Source organism: Castanea sativa, chromosome 9 (genome assembly GCF_040712315.1).
Source record: "Castanea sativa cultivar Marrone di Chiusa Pesio chromosome 9, ASM4071231v1".
In the NCBI taxonomy this organism is placed as follows: Eukaryota; Viridiplantae; Streptophyta; class Magnoliopsida; order Fagales; family Fagaceae; genus Castanea; species Castanea sativa.
This window is the reverse complement of record NC_134021.1, coordinates 9,617,391-9,638,038: the sequence shown is the minus strand read 5'-3', so window position 1 is coordinate 9,638,038 and position 20,648 is coordinate 9,617,391. Positions and strand designations below refer to the sequence as shown.

General features: G+C 36.4%; 1 protein-coding gene across 1 annotated transcript; it reads left to right on the top strand.

The window, feature by feature from the left end:
- The first annotated feature begins 6,585 nt into the window (after positions 1-6,585).
- LOC142608720 (serine/threonine-protein phosphatase 7 long form homolog) lies at positions 6,586-7,873 on the top strand. The gene is made up of 4 exons (XM_075780410.1): positions 6,586-7,154; positions 7,326-7,416; positions 7,525-7,740; positions 7,784-7,873. The coding sequence occupies exons 1-4, from the start codon at positions 6,586-6,588 to the stop codon at positions 7,871-7,873; spliced, it is 966 nt and encodes a 321-aa protein (XP_075636525.1).
- The last annotated feature ends 12,775 nt before the right edge of the window (positions 7,874-20,648 follow it).

Here is a 20,648-nt window from a genome sequence, read left to right as displayed (position 1 = left end):
GTGATTTTTTAAATTTTATTTTTTTGTAAATTTATTTCATTTTTCCATATTTAGTAACAACTTTAAATGAGTTTAAAAAACATCTCCTAATTTTCTCGAGTTAGTTTGCTGTGAGATAGAGTTGTTTTTCAAAAAAAAATTAATAGAAAACGATCTCTAAAATAAACCAATTTTTTTTTTTATACCAAATATAGTTTTTCTTTAACTTGTTTTTCTAATGCTACCAAACACTAGAAAACACAAAAAACTATTTTTACACAAGATTTTTCATCAAAACAAATGGAGCAGCTACAATTTGTATTCAAAAAAACATATTTTAAAAATCTAACCATTTGAATTGCGTGTTCTTTATGTTCTTAACACACATATCAAATTTTAAGTCAATTGAATGTTATTTATCATTCGATCCATAAAACTTTTTTTTTATGCATAATTTTAAATTACAAAAACTTGAAATTTAATCATTTGATTGATGACATCATTATTGATTTTTGATTTTCTACCAATTTTATAAATATGAAGAGTATAAGAATAAAATGTAGTTCAATGGTCGATTTGTCAAAATTCACATCCAATCAAAATATATTGAGTGGAGTTGTAGTCTTAGATTACAACCAAGTTTGTTACAAAACTTTATCCTTATAATAAATGAAATCCATTTTTGTAGTGCTCAACTATGCTTCCAATTCTATTCATAAAAATATTTATCACATTTAGTCAAACTATGAAATCTAGTTTCTGGTAAGCATTTGAACTAGTGAAATATGATTAACAATAATACAAAACAACATTTTAAAAAAAATCATAACTATTAATATGATGTAATTAGAGAATAACAAAAGTGGTGTAAGTGATGAATTTACGTGTAAGTGATGAATTTACATGCATGTGATGTTGCGTAAATCATAATATATCATGATCATGTCAACTGTACGGGACATGATCCCAGACCCATTGGGCCTTGGCCTGAACAGTCTCTAGGAACATCACCAAGCCCAAGTCCAATGGTAGGCCCATTTCGTTTTGAATGCATGGTAGATAAGCCCATACCGATCAGATATGACTTGGTCGGGAACACATTAACTCGGAACAGTCCATGACCTCAGCAGCTCAGTATTGTCTTGGGAAGTATCGCTATCGAGTAAACTTTTGGAGGCTAGAACCAGTTCCAATGACATTACCACTGTTCCCAACAAAGCAAATTCCTTGGCAGGAATAATTAAATCGGACCCCACCCACACAAGTGAGGTCAGAACACAATCATGACCACTCCACCAACCTCAAGCTATAAATAGTAAAAGGGAGTAGAGAGAGGGGGAGTAAAAAAATAGAGAGTGAAAGAGAGAGTAAGCACTATCAAAATAGAGAGGAACTTAAAAAGGAAAGAGGAGAAATTTGTGAGGGCTAAAAGGTGTCACTAAGATGCTTGGTAAGGAGCTACCCTTAGTAGGAAACACTAAACCCATTATACAAATAAATTGTGAGCCCAATCCAAAACCTTATCTATTGAGGAAATTTTGGGTACATATATCAACAATTGTGAAAAATGATTTGTCTTTGACATTACCTATTGATGTTTTCAATTTTGTATAGGATAACCTTGGCGTTACTTTTTATCTATTGGAAAGGGAATGGAGGTATAAGATTGTTCCAATAAACCATTCGAGGAAATTTTGTAATATTAGTATGTTTTTTAGGGTATGGCCATTATAGCATAGGTAACTATTATGATAATATTCATGCGTTTAAAATATTTTAATGTTTATTTTTTTTCTTAGAGAACTTCAATTTATGGTGTCCACTTATGATAATAGTTCTTTATTATCAAACCAAGACACTAATCAATTTTTGGTGTAGGCATGAATTGAACCTCAGATCTTTTATACAACCATTAAAGACTTTACCAGTTAAGTTAATTAGAATCCACATATTTTAATGTTTATCATTCCCTCATGAGTGTAAATAAAATAATAAAGATTAAAACAATTGAAATAAACAATTCTTATCATAGTGGATATTATATCCTAGATATACTAGTGTAAAATTTGATTCACTTTGCTAGATCCCTGGGGGAGAATATTCTAAACAGGAAAAAGATAAGAAAAGAAAAAACTTTGTGAAAGGAAAATCTTTCCATCAACGATAAATGGGGGTAAAAAAAACTAGGGTCACTTCTAGTCCTAGTTTCGGTTGTAATTTGATTATTACGTATGAAAATTTTGAAAAAGATGAGTAAAATAGCCCTTCTTTTTCTTCTGTACGTGTTTCTCAAAAAAAAAAAAAAAAAAAAGAGTAAAATAGAAATTTTCAATTTTTTTTAAAAGAATATAAATTTTAAACGTAGTTACATCTATTAAAAAATAACTATTATAAATTTACAACTATTTTACATAGGAATATCTATTTTTTTCCCTAGTCATTTACATCATTGACCATTCCTATAGATTATTGGGAGCGGCTCTTCTCCTGTTTCAAAGTCTCCAGTTCTCTCCTTTTTTTTTTTTTTTTTTTTTTCAGATTAAAGACACGTGGAAACTAAACAATCTAAGGGTCTAAACAATTTCATAGCATTATTTTTCTTCCTTTCTCTCTTCTTTGCCCCCTCTCTTCCTCTGTCTCTCTCACTGAGTCACCAACTTACTGTGCAAACGAAGAAGGAGGAGGAGGTTACAAGGTAAATTCTTTGGCTCTAGCAAGTGTGGACAGAATCTTTGGAATTTCTGCAAATTTTGCTCTAAATCCCCCACTAACCCTAGAATTAGATTTTGTTTTTCCTTCAAAAAGAGAAAAAAAAGGCCTAAATCAAAACTTTAGCTAGCTAGCAAGAGTCCCAATCACGGTGGAGAAGATCAAAACCACACAGAAGAGAGGCCAATTGATCTCAGTTCTTCCTCTCCTTAGTCTTCTTCTTTTGCCTTCGTTTGTACAGTAGTTTGGTGATTCATGCAAGAGAGACAGAGGAAGAGGAGAGAGGGGCGAAGAAGACAGAGAAAAAAAAATTAGATGAAAATTGTATTTGACGTGTCTATGTTATGACCTTTAGATTATTTAGTTTCCACGTGACTTTAATCTGGAGAAAATGGGCAATTAGCCATATTTATGGAAGAATATAGTTAGTAGGCAGTGGTTTAGAAGTATATAGATTACTAACATCTCGACTCTTAGAGAGTCGATTTTGAGCCTATAAATCGACTCTTATATACTCGACTTCCATGGTCTGATCACATCTGATATGGCGATTTTTCCACGTGGCGGCCACCTGGAAATCGAGTCCTTAAGAGTCGATTTATATATCGACTCTTAAATACTCGGTTTACATGTGACGTGTACAACACGTGGAAGTTATTGAAGTGTGTTGATCCACCTGGAAATCGAGTCTTTGAGACTCGATTTCTAATAGGGGTTTTTCAAAATTAAGCCAAGTCTAGCCTCTCTCTCGCGCCTCTCTCCACTCTCTGTCACTCACCCTCTCACTCTCCCTCTCGCGCCTCTCTCACAAGCTCTCCACCTTCTCACAGTCGTAGCTCTCCACCCACTGCTGCTAGTGGTGCTTCTCACTGGCGTCAAAACGATTGGTGCTTCTATTCTTTATTTCATTTTTTTATTTTTGTTTCGATTTTTATTTGTTTTCTAGACATGACCGACACCCCTTTGGCTTGAGTTTGAAATAGTGCAGTTTGGCAGGCACTTCGGAATGTGAGGCCGTCTCATAACGGTCCTTGGGAAGACAGTATTCACAATTATCCTGTGAAAACACTAGCTGAATAGCATTTTGGTTTGACTCTCCATTCAGGGTATTTTTCTTTGGTAGCTTAACCATCCTTATTTCAACCTTTGTCAGTTCCTGAGTATAAGATACAATTCAGCAATCTCTTAAATTAATAATCCCATGAATTTTATTAATTTTCTCCTACCTTCTGTGATTATTTTGTGGTTAATAGTTAATACCATTAATTTTAGTTGACATTAATCGAGTAAAAGGGTTTCACAGGCTCTTCCAGCCACCTTACTTAAAATTTTGTGCATGAATGCAGCTGCACAAGCCAGTGACTGCTGAAGATTTGGTTTCTGCATCTATGGCTCTGAAGAAAATGGATTGAACGATAATTGCAGGGAGTATTTTGTCATCTTCAGCCACTGTTTGTGTAATACTTATTCTAAAGCAGTTTCTTCTATTGAAATTAAGTAATTACTCATCTCTATAAATCTATCTGCCTCTCTCTGTCAATATCTGTCTATTGTCTATCCATATACCTGCTCAATGTGTATTGAGATGTCTATGTGTTCGTGCATGAAGTAAATTTGCTGTGTTTATCTTCATAGATCTCAATCTAACAAGTTTCCGATTGGTATAGGACTTATAGCTCATCATTTTCATTCCAAAAGAAAGCCCCAATTAAGTCTTTCACTAGCATTTTCTCCATAAAAGATTTTGCAGTTTTCAAGAAAAAATAATTTGATGCTCCAAAATATGTGCCTGTAGCAAAAATTTTCTCAAACCTCCCCTCTACTTTCTCCTCTCTGGATAGGGCCTGTGAGTTTATGACTGGTGACTTTCTGATTTGCCATTCTGCCTAAAAGATTTAAATGATTCTTCCAAAGATCTAAAGACTCACACCCAACAGTATGTTAAAAAAAAAAAAAAACTTCTAATAGGATCAAGCTAAGCCTTGTCTTCACATTCTATGAAAAGAAACTATATAACCATTTGAGATGCACCCAAATATCTTTTTAATAATAGATGGTAGAAGTTGTTCTTAGTGTGAAATTTCAAAAGAAAATATAGGTCCATTGGTCCAGTCTAAACTTGGGCTGATTAACTGGCTTTCAAAGAGCTGGCAAAATTTTACTTGGAGTACCTCAACCTTGATCTCATACATGCAAAATAGCATGGATGTTGGACCTTCAAATGAGCCTCTGTCAGTCAAACACTACAGGAAGGACATAGGATTGTATTCCCAGCACTAAGAATTTGCTTTGTCCTTTATAAAAATCAAGGTTTTAAGTGATGATCGCCTTCTACTAACTTAAAGCCTGTAGGCTTCCATCGGGATTCAGGTTATCAATCTTGGGATAGTCCTCATTGTATTGTTTCCTCTTTCCAGCAAGTTGATTGGTGATGCCTCTACCTCCAAACATATTGAGAAAAAATGTCAGGGTTGGCTCCTGCATAATTATTACTGTTGTTTGAAGTTCTTTCATAGTGAAACTTGATTTTGGGGCTTGAGACATGAGGGGAAGACATCATATTTTGTGTTAGGTGCTTGAACCTTGTAAAGACTTGGATATGTATACTTTATCAGTTACACTTGATTCGGGGGTGCTTGAGACATGGAGGGAAGACATCAAATTGTGTCAAGTGCTTGAACCTTGGAGTTGATGTGTATGTATATTTGTATGCTTCTCATAAGTGGAAAGCATTTTTGTTTGCTTGAGAATTGAACGTAAATGTTCAATTTCCTCTTCCTTGACTGTCTCTGAAAAATTTTGTTCATCCATTCATTAATCCAAAAGTTAACTTTTCCAGTTAATTTTGGTTATGCATTGTAGCAGTGTAGCTTTCTCTATACTTCCACCATATGTAGAAATTGCTGCTTGACATTCCTGAAATTTCACCATTTATACAGCGAGTTCATTATACAGCTGGTGGGTTTACCTCAATATGTAGCAAATATTAGGCGCTTGTTGAATGGTGGGTTTACCTCAATGAAGGGATCTTTGCATTCTTTATTACTAGAAGAAATAGATTCCAGGAATTCCTTGTAATCTTGTGTCCATCTACGGATTGGTAGCTCTGTTATCCTTAGAGTTGTCTCATTGACTTCCTCTATAGTTCCACAAATAATGTAGCTATTCCCTCCTTCCTTTGCAGCAGTTTTGTCAATAGTTCCTTTAAACCATTTATACCATGGATCCATAGGCTCCATAGCATCACCATTCAACAAGCGCCTAATATTTGCTATTATGTCTCCATAGCTCAATCCCAATACTCACCTATACAAGAACCACTACCAAGAAAGTGAACATAATAGGAACAACTTCCATTTAATTAAGAATGATTGATTCATTGTAAAAATTGAAATAAATTCCAAGTGCAGCACCAATTCATATATCTATGTTTTTCTTTTTGTTTTCAATGTCTATTACATGCTAATTGCTTATCATTTTTCTGCAGTATGGCTGCTGCAAATGCTGGATAGATTGACCACGCACAGCCTGGCCCCATTGACCAGTCGGTGTTGACGTTGTAGGCCAACCATCGGTCAGAAGCTATTTGGAATGGGCAGGTAAAGCACAACACTAAATATTTAACGAATATACACGCATTTGATTCATACAATGTACACACACTTGCTGTCATATATTAATCCATGGTTTTGTTCTGTGCAGGATCCAGGGTCCCTTAAATGCCGTGTCCGCACTTAAGAGTTCTCCGACCGAGAGCCAATTGTGGACGACCGAGTCGTTGACATCATTAAGGCACTTGGTTTGGAGGGACTCCTCAGGACCCCGGGTAGAGAGACTGACCACGGCCTGATAACGGCCTTAGTGGAGCGATGGCGGCAGGAGACTCACACCTTCCACATGCCACATGGTGAGGTCACCATCACATTGCAAGATGTGGAGGTTCTTCTCGGGCTTCTTGTTGACGGCGAGGTCATTACAGGGAGCACGCAGAAAGAATGGGAGAATGTGTGTGACGAATTCCTTGGCTTCCAACCTGTAAATAATCAGAGAAAAGAACTTCATGGCCAGAGGATTCTCATCCAACGGCTTTTGGAAGCTGTTGCCAATCCATTGCCGCCTAATGCCACAGAGGATCAGTTGCATAAGTACGCACGATGCTACATCCTAACGCTACTAGGGGACACAATCTTCATGGACAAATCCGGCGATAGGGTGCATCTAATGTGGGTGCAGCAGTTGGAAGACCTTCGCAACCCACGAAGGTACAACTGGGGAAGTGCTTGCCTTGCATGGTTGTATCGAGAGTTATGCAGGGCAAGCGATAAGAAAGCTAATCAGATTGGTGGGTGTTTGCTGTTGGTCCAGTATTGGGCATGGGCCAGGTTCCCATATTTGTGCCCGACAGTCACTAATGGCCCGCCAGTGGATGCTTATGGTCCTCCAGTTCGTGGTCCACTGTCCCTGAAGTAAGTCTCTACCTCATACACGTCATGTAACTTCAATTTATTTATTTTAAAAGCTTCTAGGAATTATTTAAGTCTATATTAAACAATTTGAAATAGAGGTTATACACTATAATTTTGTGTCAAATTTCCTAAATTATATCGGTTAATATGCTCCCTTGTTCTGGGTTGTAGGTGGTTGTGGGTCCCAAACAAGAAAAACAGGCCCGCCCACATCTTTCTAGACAGGTACCGCGAGCAAATAGCTTCAATGTTGCCAGACCAGGTATGAAAATGCCTTATTTAATATGTTTAGGAACAAGATATAGGTTTGGTGAACTTTGACATATAAACATTGTTGCCTAATGTGTTGCTTGTTTTTTGGCTGTCGTAGGTGGTGTGGCAGCCGTATGAAGCTGAATTCGAGGACCTTCCGCCGTGGTGCATTGCAGGGAGGGCCGTGTGGACGGCAACGGTGCCACTTGTATGTTTCCACCTAGTAGAGAAACATACACCGGATCGTGTTGTTCGTCAATTCGGGATGATCCAAGAAATTCCCCGTAATGTTGACACCGATACAGCGCTTCATGCCATTGATTTGAGGGGGAAGGTTGGTGTTGATTGGATGCGGAAACATGCTGCGCATATTACAGAGTGGGGTAATCACCTTCAACAGCGTTGTGAGGCAGTGCTTGGTGATATTCCTCCACAACACGAGTACTTCGGTTGGTACAAAAGGGTAACTCGGAGGTTCATCAATGTCCTCGATGCTAGATTGATTATAATGGTAACTTTTCTATCTGTTGAATTTTTAATTAGCATTTTGTCTACTCTATAACTTGCAATTATTACTAGCAGAACCAATTCGAAACCAATGTTTATTTTATTATCGATTGAATTACTAATATACCTGGTATTGCATTACTAATATACCTGGTTTTTTCATGTCAGATTGAAGGATATGCCCGTTTGTTGAGGCGTCACCCAGTGGGCACCGAGGACCACAAGGACATTACTGATGTGCTAAATGCAGTGCAGGAGATTGGCCGTGTACAACCTCCTATCCCTGAGGCCCCGAATGAGGAGGCAGCTACTCCTGCGGTAGCGCCTACTCAAAGCCCAAGCACAAGCAGAGCTCTTGTCGGACGTGGGTCTCGTTCGTCTGTTGCTACCCCGAGAGTTGTCCCTACCCTCGATCCCCACCCATCCACCCCAAATCCATCCCCTAGCCCCACCATCCCCTCACCCATCCCACATCCATCCTCTAGCCCCACCATCCCCTCACCCATCCCACATCCATCCTCTAGCCCCACCACCATCCCTTCACCCACTCCACATCCATGTCCTGGGTCTGACATCCGTCCACCCACCCCACGGTCATTTCCTGAGCTGTCACCCATTCCTTCCTTCGACCTGGGTCTTGATCTAACCCCTCCTGACATGCACCCGCAGCCACCCTCCCACAGTACATCCACTTAAAAGCGGAACCCAATTGATGCTTTTTTAGCAAATGCCTAAAAGTAGCTCTTAACAGAAGCCATAGAAAATTTAGAAAATAAATAGTGATCTTTAGGATATACTATACATACCAGTAATTTCCACTGGCTTTACCCAAAAAAGTAAAAGAACTAAGACAAAATTGAAAAAAAAAAAAAAAAAACACTTAAAACGCACATCAATTTTCATATAGCCTTTTAGTTTATTACTAAACTTTAGTTCATGATTTCTCTTTAGCAATTTTGATTGGATATCAAATTGGTTTATGCCATTCTTTAATGTTATATTTCTTTGCATGGCCAGTCACGACTCACAAGTCTAGAAAGTAATAATAATAATAATAATAATAATAATAATAAAAAGACGATTGTGATACCACAAAAGTACAACTTTTTGTTCAAAGGTTTAAAACTTTTGAATTTTGACTTTATTTTGGGACTTTTAACTTGAAGTTTTGAACAGGTAATCTCTTAGACTATTAGACATAAAGTTTGTGACAAATCTAATCCTTTGTTAATATTTCTATTAAAATCTAATAAATTTAATTATATAATATGCACATGGTAACAATGGCATTTCAAAACTATTTGATGAAATGACCCCCCCCCCCCCCAAAAACCACAATGGATTACATGTTTTTGGTTCTAGACTTTTTCTCAAAAATAAAAAAGTTACTAGTTTGGTTCATTTTATTTTGGTTTTAATAAAATTTAAATCCTATGATTTAAGGTGGTTTGGTTTCAAAATAAATCTTACAATTGTAAATTAAACTATTTAATTCGAGAGTTTCAAATTACCCATTGAAAGTTTAAGATAGATAGGTACTATAATTTGCAATTTCGGTGGTGTTGTTCTGCGATTAAAAAAAAAAAAAAGAACAAAAAAAAACAAACCAAGATAACTCGAGTTACATTCAGTAGTCGAGCTCCGTAGTAGCGAGTACGCCAGGTAGAGAGTTCCAAAATATTTACGATTAAATGCCACTGGAAAAATTCCCAGTAGAAATCGAGTGTCAAATACTCGATTTCCATTAAAGTGGTTTTTTCGTAAATAGGTCCCAAACAAATCGAGTGTTTGAAAGTCGATTTGTTCTAGCAGTAATTACCATTATGCCATTCGATTGGAAGTCGAGTATTGGACACTCGATTTCCATCAGTGGAACTCGAGTCCGGTATCAGCGAGCACGCCAGGCAGAGAGTTCAAAAATATTTACGATTAAATGCCACTGGAAAAATTCCCAGTAGAAATCGAGTGTCAAATACTCGATTTCCATTAAAGTGGTTTTTTCGTAAATAGGTCCCAAACAAATCGAGTTTTTGAAAGTCGATTTGTTCTAGCAGTAATTACCATTATGCCATTCGATTGGAAGTCGAGTATTAGACACTCGATTTCCATCAGTGGAACTCAAGTTCGGTACCAGCGAGCACGCCAGGCAGAGAGTTCAAAAATATTTACGGGCAAGTGCCACTGGAAAAATTCCCAGTGGAAATCGAGTCTCTGAAACTCGATTTCCATTTGAGTGGTCTTTTGGTAAATAAGTCGTGTACAAATCGAGTTTTTGTAACTCGATTTGTACTAGAATCCGATTAGAAATCGAGTTTTAGAGACTCGATTTCTACTGGTTTTTTTTTTTTTTTTTTTCTGTTACACTCTTCCCTTGCTGTATAGCAGAAATTTTTTTTCCTTCCCCTGCAACTGTAAACCAAATCCAGAACACATCACATGGGCAATGTATACAAACATTAATTGAAGAGTACATTGAATGCAAGAAATTGGATTAAAATAGTTACTGGGTATAGGCAGTATAGTTGCCCTCTTAGCTACAGACCATACAAATTTAACCAGAGTACATCCGGCATACAATCTGATAACTAGCTATCATTGCTTCAAACAAGGCCCCTGTGGTTGAACTTGCCGAAGTAAGTGCTACTAATGCCAAAGTAGTACGGTTGCTGGCATTATAGGCAAAAGCTACACAACGCAATTAATGTAACGAGTACAATGGATAGTTACTAGTTCAATTACAACAACATTTAGCAATAAACAAAATAACAACTAAGTCCATACAATATAGTCTACATAGTCGCCTAACACTTGTCCATACTGATACAACATGGTCGCGTAGCACTTGTCCATACCGAAGATAACTACAACTCCCACGTACAATGCCATTCCAAAATCGAGCCTCCACTCGCCTGAAAAACATTAAAATGCAGTTGTTAGTTCCTAAATGCGAAGAACAAAAACCAAATAAGATTCTGAGCATATTATATCAAAACAACAAAGGCACTTGCCTAGTTTGTAGCACTACCGCCTGTCGAAGCCCCACGGGAACCGCTTGTCGAACCCCCAAGGGAATTGGGACATCTTCTGCGGTTATGCCCCTCTTCATGACACACTCCGCATCGCTGCCTCGGTTGAATCTCCCTCAAGTCCGAATCTGGGTTCCGGCTTCCCCGTTTTCGCCGTACTCCATCCATTTCATTTCTTATTCTTGACTTCAGAGGGCGACCTTTCGCCCGCAACAGACTTGGGTCAGGCACCCACCGTGGTCCGCGAACGTCCCTCCACAATGACTCTGACATTGGCACCACAAATTGATGTGAATATGTGTGAATGGCGTTCTCCAAACTGTAACATGGGTCAATATAGCTGGTCGCATTGAGATGCAATTGTTGCAAAACTTTAATTGCATGTGAACAAGGGATCTTAATGTTTTGCCACTTTCCACAACCACATGTTCTAGCAAATACGCGCACTTCATGACTGTGGTTTCCCCCTCCACCTCTATGGTCGTTGTACGAGGTAACCACTTGATATACACCAGTTTCATGATTAAATTCCCTCACAGTGTGTCCTGATGTTTTCTGCAAATTTGTGTTATAGATCCCCATTGCATAATCACTCCACACCTTACCTTGGGAGCGATCAGAAGTAATTTGTTTATGTCGATCATGGAAATATGCAACAAGTTTGCACCAAGTGAACTCAACCATTGCAGCAATGGGCAAACCGCGGGCACCTTTAAGTACCCCATTAAAGCACTCAGAGATATTGGTTGTCATTGCCCCGTAACGTCTTCCACCATCATGTGACTAGGTCCATTTCTCCACATCCTCACTCATTAGATATGTGTATGGCATATAGCGTTCAAGATGGGGATCATCAGGGTCTACCCTCCTCAGTGCATTAATCTCGACATCCTTAATAGTTTGCATTATGGACTTAAATTTAGCGTCATGAGTCGCATATCCAGCTTTCAAGGCCAATGCCTTTAGAGTCGGGTCATCGAAGTGTGTGTTGAAGTTGCTAGCAACATGTCGAAGGCAATATCGGTGATGTACCTGTAACTTTCCATCATCACCTAAAGGCCATTCTGCAATGGCGCATTTGATACCTTTATGTCGGTTAGAAATAATGCAAATGCCCTCGTTAGGTATCACATGCCCTATCGAATTCCTGAGACACTCTAAAAACCACCCCCAACTAGCCCCTGACTCCTTGTCCACAATAGCAAAGGCGAGAGGCAAAACCTTTTGGTTAGCATCCGTTGCCATTGCAATCATCAACACCCCTCGATATTTACCATACAAATGAGTCCCATCAATACTGATCACTGGCCTGCAATATCTAAATGCAGCAATGCATGGAGCGAATGCCCAAAATACATAGCGCAGTAACGTAGTACCATCTATGGGGCTAGGTATGGTCCAATAGCTGTACTGGGTACCCGAATCTTGATCCAAGTATGCCAACAACAACTTTCGCAACCTTTGGTAAGACTCCTCCCAATCTCCAAATATCTTAGCAATTGCCTTTTGTTTTGCATTCCATACCTTATAGTAAGAGAGCTTATGATTATACTTAGTATCTATGTGGCCCCGGAGCTCATCAATACAAGCAGTGTGATTTTGTCGCAATTTCCCCACAATTTCTGATGCAACAAAATTAGAATCCATCATTTTACCGTCTCTTTGTAGGCCAAAGGGTATACAACTGTGTGGACCCATATAAGACGTGACCATCCATAGACCATTTAATTTAGCCTTCATGAATACCCCAACGTACCACTTGCAGTTGGTGTCAATGCACGCGGCGCACAATTTAGTTTTGGTCGACCTCCGGATTATAAAATTTCTATTATCCTTTGCTGCGTATATTATCAATGCACGCTTCACCGCCTCTTTATTTGCAAAAGTCAACCCTTTATTAAAATGCATCCCATCTTCTCAAGTAGAAACAAATGGTATCTGAAGACGTGAAGGATCAACCATATTTTCCCAAGTATTTGCGGAGAATGACTCGGCAGGAGGTGTGTAGGCAGTGGTCGTATTTGTAACATGCTGGACACCAATATCATCGTCCGCATCACCTTCATCATGGCACTCCATATTTTCCTCTTCAAAATTGGGAGCAAGTTCATGGTCATCCACATCCTTCTCAAAGTCGCCTCGCTCAATCCTCTCTTCGAACTCATCCATATCATCGAGATTTTCATCATTATTTGCAAAATGATCTTCGTCCTCCACCCCTAAATATGTCTCTTCAGGTTGAAGTGTTTCACTAGTATTGGCAGCATAATCTTGAGATGGGAATGTGTAACCTCCCATTGTAATGCATCCATCGTCTAATTGCAAAGATGTAGTTGTTTGTTGCTGCAACTCCTCGACATCAATTTCTGCGAGCGGCTCGGAACTTACGTACAACTCAGCAGCATTTACTTGGGGCATTTTATGGATTCTATTAAACATGACCTTTACATGTTTATCTTCTTTGATCGCCATGTACTTGTAATTTATCCGCTCATGAAGGACTTCTTGTGGGTAACGATAAATAATATTTATGTCATAACAAGTAGGGCTCAAACTCAGTTCTTTCATTATTTTCATCTTCAAATCATTCAATGTCTTCAACTTACGACGTATCATCATGTAATAGCATTCGATACTTGGCCCTTGAAATGCGAATCCGTCAATCTGTTCAGGATTGAAAAGGGGACCACCGTAGTATACATTTATGTCAATATTCTTCAGAGATTGTGAACCTATTAGAGTCAAGGGTAATATGTTAGTGACATATTTTAACACAATTACAAAACATTTTTATGTACTCAAAGTAGGAAAATTACAACTTCTTACATCAAACACACCCCAAATTTGCATATACTCACTCCACATCACATACAAACACACTCAATCATTATCATTTCATACTCAAACAAATAAAAAAACTAAAGACAACACTTACCCCCACTACAAAATTTCAAATCATTCTAACAAAAAAATAATAACAAATATTAAACCAAACAACAACAAAAATAGCCGTGATAAAAGCCTAACAATACAAATATATATCTTAAATATTTTTTACTTCTTATAAAAAAAAGCCTAGCATATATACACTAACTTGTTACATCATATGCATATACAAACCCCACATTAACATATATACTCAATCATTACCATTTGTTTCTAAACCAAAAAAAAATTCATTAATCATACTCAAATTAAAAAAAAAAAAAACTAAATGCACAAATATTCAAATCATTCTATAAAAAATATAAAGAAAAATTACAAACCAAACAAAAAAACTAATGATACATACCCATAAAAAACCTAACATTACATATATGTAACTAACAACTACCCATAAAAAAACCCTAACATTACATATATGTAACTAACAACTATTCAAAAAAAAAAAAAAAACTAACAACTAGAGAGAGTGTATAAAAACCTTACTTGACATGAGAATGTTAAATGGAAGGTGAGTTTGATTTGAAGTTTTCTATGAGAGTGAGAGAGAGAGAGTGAGAGAGAGAGGAAGAGAGAGCTGCTGGATTTTGTTTTGCAATGGCAAACGGCAGACCTCAGAAACTTATTATTGGGTGATAAAAAGCAGCTGCCCTAGCCACGTGGACTAAAGTGGACCAAACATTGCAAATCGAGTCTCTGAGACTCGATTTCCTTTAAAAACGACTCTAAAAGACTCGATATCTACCTGGAGTCCCCTTGGTCCGTTAAGAGTATTTAATTTTTCACAAGTAAATCGAGTCTCTAAGACTCGATTTCCAGGTGGCCACCACGTGGAAAATGGCCACATCAGATTTGATCAGAACATGGAAATCGAGTCTTAAAGACTCGATTTTTAGGTTGAAAATCGACTCTCTGAGAGTCGAGATGTTAGTATGTTATATACTTTCCTTCCGGAGCCTACTAACTATATTCTTTAGCATCCATGCCTAATGGGCCATTTTCTCCCTTTAATCTGAAAAAAAGAAGAGAGAACTGGAGACTTTGAAACAGGAGAGGAGCTTGCTGCTAGGCCTAATGGGTTTGTACTTTGTACTTTGTACTTTGTAGTGCTTCTTTCATTGATCCAAGTATGTCTTCTTTTTTTCACTAGTTATGACTTATGAGGCTCAGGAACAGACAATTGTACATTTCCTGTGTTTAAAAAAATGAATGACAGTGTTTATCAAGGTGTAGCATCTAGATGTGACACAACCAAATGGGAATAACTTAAAGTCTATGGCTGAGTTTGGATACAGTGGCCAGCATCCAGCGTCCACGATTCTGCGTTTTTTTTTTTTTTTTTCCTTCCCAGCCGCAGATGTTGACCAAGTCTTCCGTGAACAGTGCATTTGTGCACTGTTCACGGACCCACAAATTTTACTTTTCAGCCACTTTTTCATTAAAAATGGGTCCCGCGGTACTATTCACACATTTTAAAATTATTTTGCTACAGTGTTTTCAGTTTTCAGTTTTCAATTTTCAGGAATAAGCTCTATCCAAACGGACCCTATATACAACAATGATAGCGCGTAGAAAATAAGGGCTTGCCAATCTAAGCAAGCTACCTTTTATATTTTTCAACCTTGTAGACACAATTGCTTGCCTTCTTGAGTCTAAATTAAGATGAATATGTCTCTGATTATATGTGAATTGGGCAACTCTCAGTCAATAATTTGATTCAGGTGGAAAAACTTTCAAGTACATCAAAAGGAAAAAGAACAAGAGTCTTATGGTTAAAACTTTTGTATTTTTTTTTTATAATATATTTTAGTACAAGATAGAAATTCTACTTAGGGTCTCTTTGGATACAGCTTATTTTGCTGAAAACTGAAAACACTGTAGCAAAATAATTTTTATAAGTGTAAATAGTATCATAGGACCCATTTTTTATTTTTATTTTTCCTGAATAAAGTGGTAGTGGGTCTTGTGAACAGTGCACAATGTCTCCTGCACAGAGTAATCCGCATGCATGAACAGTGCGAGTTACTGTTCATCTACATGTTTCAGCTGACACTTCTCAGCGTTTATTTCGTTTTACTGTAGCGTGGGTCCTAGCGTTAATAAAACGCAAATGCTGAACGTGAGGAGAAAATGCAATCCAAACGCTCACTTAGATTAGAGTGTATATGTGTGTGAAATTCTTTCCCAGAAACGTAAATCTCGTCTCTTACCCCTCATATCTATAAGTACTTATACTTGTAGAGCGACCATCACGCCAAGGGTAGACAATGGTATAAAACTTTCATAATTAAAAATTAACTTCATATTAAAATTGTTTAAATTTTTTTTTTTTAATAAGTAAAAGAGTACTAAACTGTTATTATTACAGAATATCAAGGAAACTTATGTCGTAGCACCCATTTTCTTTCAAACTCAATTGAGATAACATATACATATATAACCTAGAAACAAAGAGCAGAGGAAAAAGATGCTATTTTAAGTGGGATTATTGAAATATTAGTTAGGTCTCACTCTCACCAATGCTTCCACACAAGCATTACATTGGACAATGAGGAGAATGAATCATGATTTACTTGCACTGCATAATAAAAGCAGCACATGACTAAGGCTATTTGGTACTACTTATTATTCAATATCCAATTATGGCAAATCACCTGACCATCACGGCATGTCTAACAATCGAGCAATATATATAGTCATTCATAAAACTATTTTGGTGAAAATAATTAGAAGATTGTCTAACCATCGTAACACGTTTTTAGCTTTGGAGGTCAATATCCTTAAATTAATTACTCCTATAATACTAAACTTAGTCCCAATCAACCACCATTAAGGTTAAAGAAGCCATATATTTATTTGAAATTTAAAATTTAAAATTCTTAAGACTGTATCTTTTTCTTTGGGGAGGGGGGGGGGGGGCAGAAGTCTGGCAAATTATAAAAGAAGATGTGCATAGAATAAAACATATATGTTTTTCTTAACTATATTTTTTCCAAGTCATTTATATTATTGACCATATTGAATATCTCCATAGTTTTTAAAACGAACCTGACCATCCGATTCAATGGGAACTAGACCCTAATTTGGTCCGATAAAATCTCTAAAACTGGGAGAAAACCAGTCCAACACCAAAAATCAGATCTATTTGCGGTTTTTTGACCGTTACAGTTATTAAAACCACGGTTACTTTTTTTTTTTTTTTTTTTTGAGCACTAAAACCACGGTTATCTCTCTTTAGATCTTTGGACTCTTTGATCATGTATCCATGCAAAGTTCAAACACCAAATGGTATGAAATTTTCATCTATTCATGAAGCGGCCCATTGGGCCTAATGGGTTTGTAGTGCTTCTTTCATTGATCCAAGTATGTCTTTTTTTCCCCCTCTAATTTTGACTTATGAGGCTCACAAACAGTTTTAGTTTTCTCGATCGGATCAAGTATTATAAAATTAATTAATAAAAGAAACTTGTGCATTTCCTGTGCTTAATTATAATCAGATCATACCTAAATCATCAATAAGTCAAATATTAATCAAACTTGGGGCAAGTCGGTAGAGGGAGTTCATAAAAATCTAGGAAGAATAATGATATTATTCACCAAACACCCACAAAACAAATAAGAAAATAGAGACAAAACAAAACATGGATTGCTTTAATTATTAAACAGCGAATCTATTATTTACTAGTCTCATCACACGCGCTTCGCGCGTGCGATGAGACTTTTCTTTTTTAGTGGTCCTATTGAAGCGCGTGCGATGAGACTTTTCTTTTTTAGTGGTCCTATTTTGTAGAAAAAAAATTGTATTTAATTATTATATATATATATGATTTTTATTTTAAAAATATAATTTATAAGTGAATAAATCAATTTAAAAATTAATAGGAGAGTGGTCCTATTTTTTAGGTAATATTTTAGTGGGAGTTGGAGTTGCATTTTTACCGGATTGCCCTTTAGTTTTGTCTCTACTTAAACATAAGACTGTAGGGGCATCTTTGAACTAAAAAATGAGTTTTTACCGGATTGTCCTTTAGTTTTGTCTCTATTTAAACATAGAATTGTAGGGGCATTTTTGAACTAAAAAAATAGGAATCCAAACACGGGAAGCCCCTTAAATAGTAGTATAGAAGATGCTTCTTTGGTTTTGACATGAGTAGTATATTCCTTCATGATATGCTGTTTGAAGAAGAGAACCGTTGCTTTCAGTTCACCCACTTGCTTTTGTCTTATAACTCATATCATAAAATATAAGACAATGCAACTTTGATTTAGATTTAGTAATGATTTGGTCTCCTGTTTTGCCCAATTAGGCATGGTTGTTCACTACCGTTCATGTGTGCGCGTGGTTTGAGCAATTGGATGCTGGTAATGAGTCAATCTCACTGGGATATGCATATACATACATACATACATACATATATATATATATATATATATATATATATATATATATAGGGGGATATTTTCTCTTGTCATGTCGATCAGGATATAGAGGTATGGAATTGAACAAAATAAGGGGGTGTGCATATATATTATATATGCAGATATTTTCTCTTGGATTCCAAGTGACCGATGAAAGCATGGGCTTTAAAGGATGAGCTAATCCTAGTAACACAACTTAGGATTTCCTCTTTATGTGTGGAACTTGATGATGAGCTTATTGTCTTATCTTACCAATAATTTGATAAATAATCTTACGGATCCTTTGTTTAATGATTGCTAGATCCTATTGAAGAAATTCCACATATCAGCAATCCATCACATCTTCAGGGAGGGAAACTAGTGTGTTGATGCATTGGCCCGCATGAAGTTACCCAATCTTTTAATTATGTTAATTTTGATAGTCCACCATTTGTGGTGGAGAATCCGCTATCTCTTGACAAAATCTTGCATTGTTTTAATAGACTTATTTGTGACTAATATATTTTCAGCATTATTTTACCCAAAAAAGAAGAAGAATTTTTTGCCCCCTTTTCTTCATTTACATATTAATAGTACAAAAGGTAGCCTGATGTATAACATCCCACAAAAGATGTTTTCGTTTGTTGATGGAAAAGTTAGAAATTTTATTAAAAGGAGAAGGAATTACATCATTGGTAATACATCATCAATAAAAATAGAAGAGAGTTGTAATGGTAAATCCTTTAACCCCAATGTAAACTCAGAAAAATTAAATCTCAGCAGAAGTCAACTTCTGGGCAACCCCTATTACCAATAACTAGCAACTAAACAAAGTTGGGAAGCTTCCAAAGAATGCAATAAGCTTCTAAGTTCCTCAACCAGGTGAGCATAAGGAGCAAATGAGTTGCAATCAAAAGGTGTCGAGCTACAAGATGTGTGGATCACAAAACTTCTTTTTCCATAATAGAAATGTTATGTTCACAATATTTTCACAACAAATTCGAAGAAGTAAATTGTTGTTATCAGTTAATGGTTAGTAAAAAAGTAATTTCAGCGGTGAGTTTAAATTAGAACTAATAACAACTTACTATATAAGATTTTTTGTAAAAGTATTGAGAAAATGTTCTGAATGTAACACTTCTTATTTGCATACTTAAATGTTTTCCAATACAAAATGGTGCATCTCAACTTGTCACTCCCTAGTCAAGAGGTTCCTACAATCATGTATACGGCCAGAAATTCAAAGAGAAAGGGTCTTTAGTATGCAAAAATAAAACTACAAGCTAGAAATTCACCTCAAGAATAATTTGATGAAAACTTGTATCTCATGCTCCCCCTAAACCTTCCCTCACGGTTCAATTACAAAGCCTTTGTTTTTTTAATTTTGTTTAGATAAAAAAAAACATAATCAATTTGCCAAGCTATTCACACACTGTATAGTAAAATTTCCTAACCATGACAGTATTGAGTCAAGGTCTCAAGTGTTTGCTTTCACCTTTGGTCTGTTTAGGATTCGCTTATTTTGTTGAATTTTTTTTTTTTTTGGCTAAAAGTACTGTAAATAAGGTAAAAGTTAGCTGAAGTAGTACAATGAAATTCATGAATAATACCAAAAAGGGTAGTAGGGCTCATGAATAGTAGTAAAAATAAACTGAATAGTAAAATAAGTTGACAACTTTCATCAATGCCAAACGCATACTAAAAAACTTTCACCAATGCCAAACGCATACTAAAAAACAATCAAAGTTAGAGGTTGTAAAAGCTATATTAGTTACTTTTTATTTACTTACATTTAATTGAGTGTATACAATAAGCATGTAAAAGACAAATGTACACACGAGTAATGATTTACACATAAAATAATATTATAATAGAATCAAGTAGGATTTACGTGCTTTTTAGAAAGAAAGAAAATCACATGAGTTTTGTGTTTTTTTTTCCCCTAAAAGAAAGAAAGGTAAATCTAACTTGCACTAATGCTGACACGGTCGCACAGCTAACTCCAGGTTGGATAAATTAACCAGTGAAAAGGTTTTTCAAGATGAACCATGCTAGTACTGCAATATTTTTTACAATTTTTGTCATAACTTTTCACGTGATGAGTTGTAAGTAAAGGAAATGTGAATTTATATAGACTCATAACTTTTCACGTGATGAGTTGTAAGTGGAGGAGATATGAATCTATATAGACTCATAACTTTTTCTCAATGTGATGAATTGTAACAAAAGTTATATAAAATATTATGCTACTCCCAGTCCTCTTTGAGAAGATTCCAAAAGCTTTTCTTTTCACCCTAATACAGCATCTATAGGCAAAAGCACCTCTTTTAATTGAACTGTCGAGTGATATAAAAAAGGGAAGACAAGG

Excerpts from the sequence above, each read along its gene's own strand:
- LOC142608720 (XM_075780410.1), top strand. The coding sequence starts at position 6,586 with ATGCCACATGGTGAGGTCACCATCACATTGCAAGATGTGGAGGTTCTT. Across the intron at positions 7,155-7,325 it reads CGTGGTCCACTGTCCCTGAA|GTGGTTGTGGGTCCCAAACA; the intron begins GTAAGTCTCTAC and ends TCTGGGTTGTAG. Across the intron at positions 7,741-7,783 it reads CCATTGATTTGAGGGGGAAG|AGTGGGGTAATCACCTTCAA; the intron begins GTTGGTGTTGAT and ends CGCATATTACAG.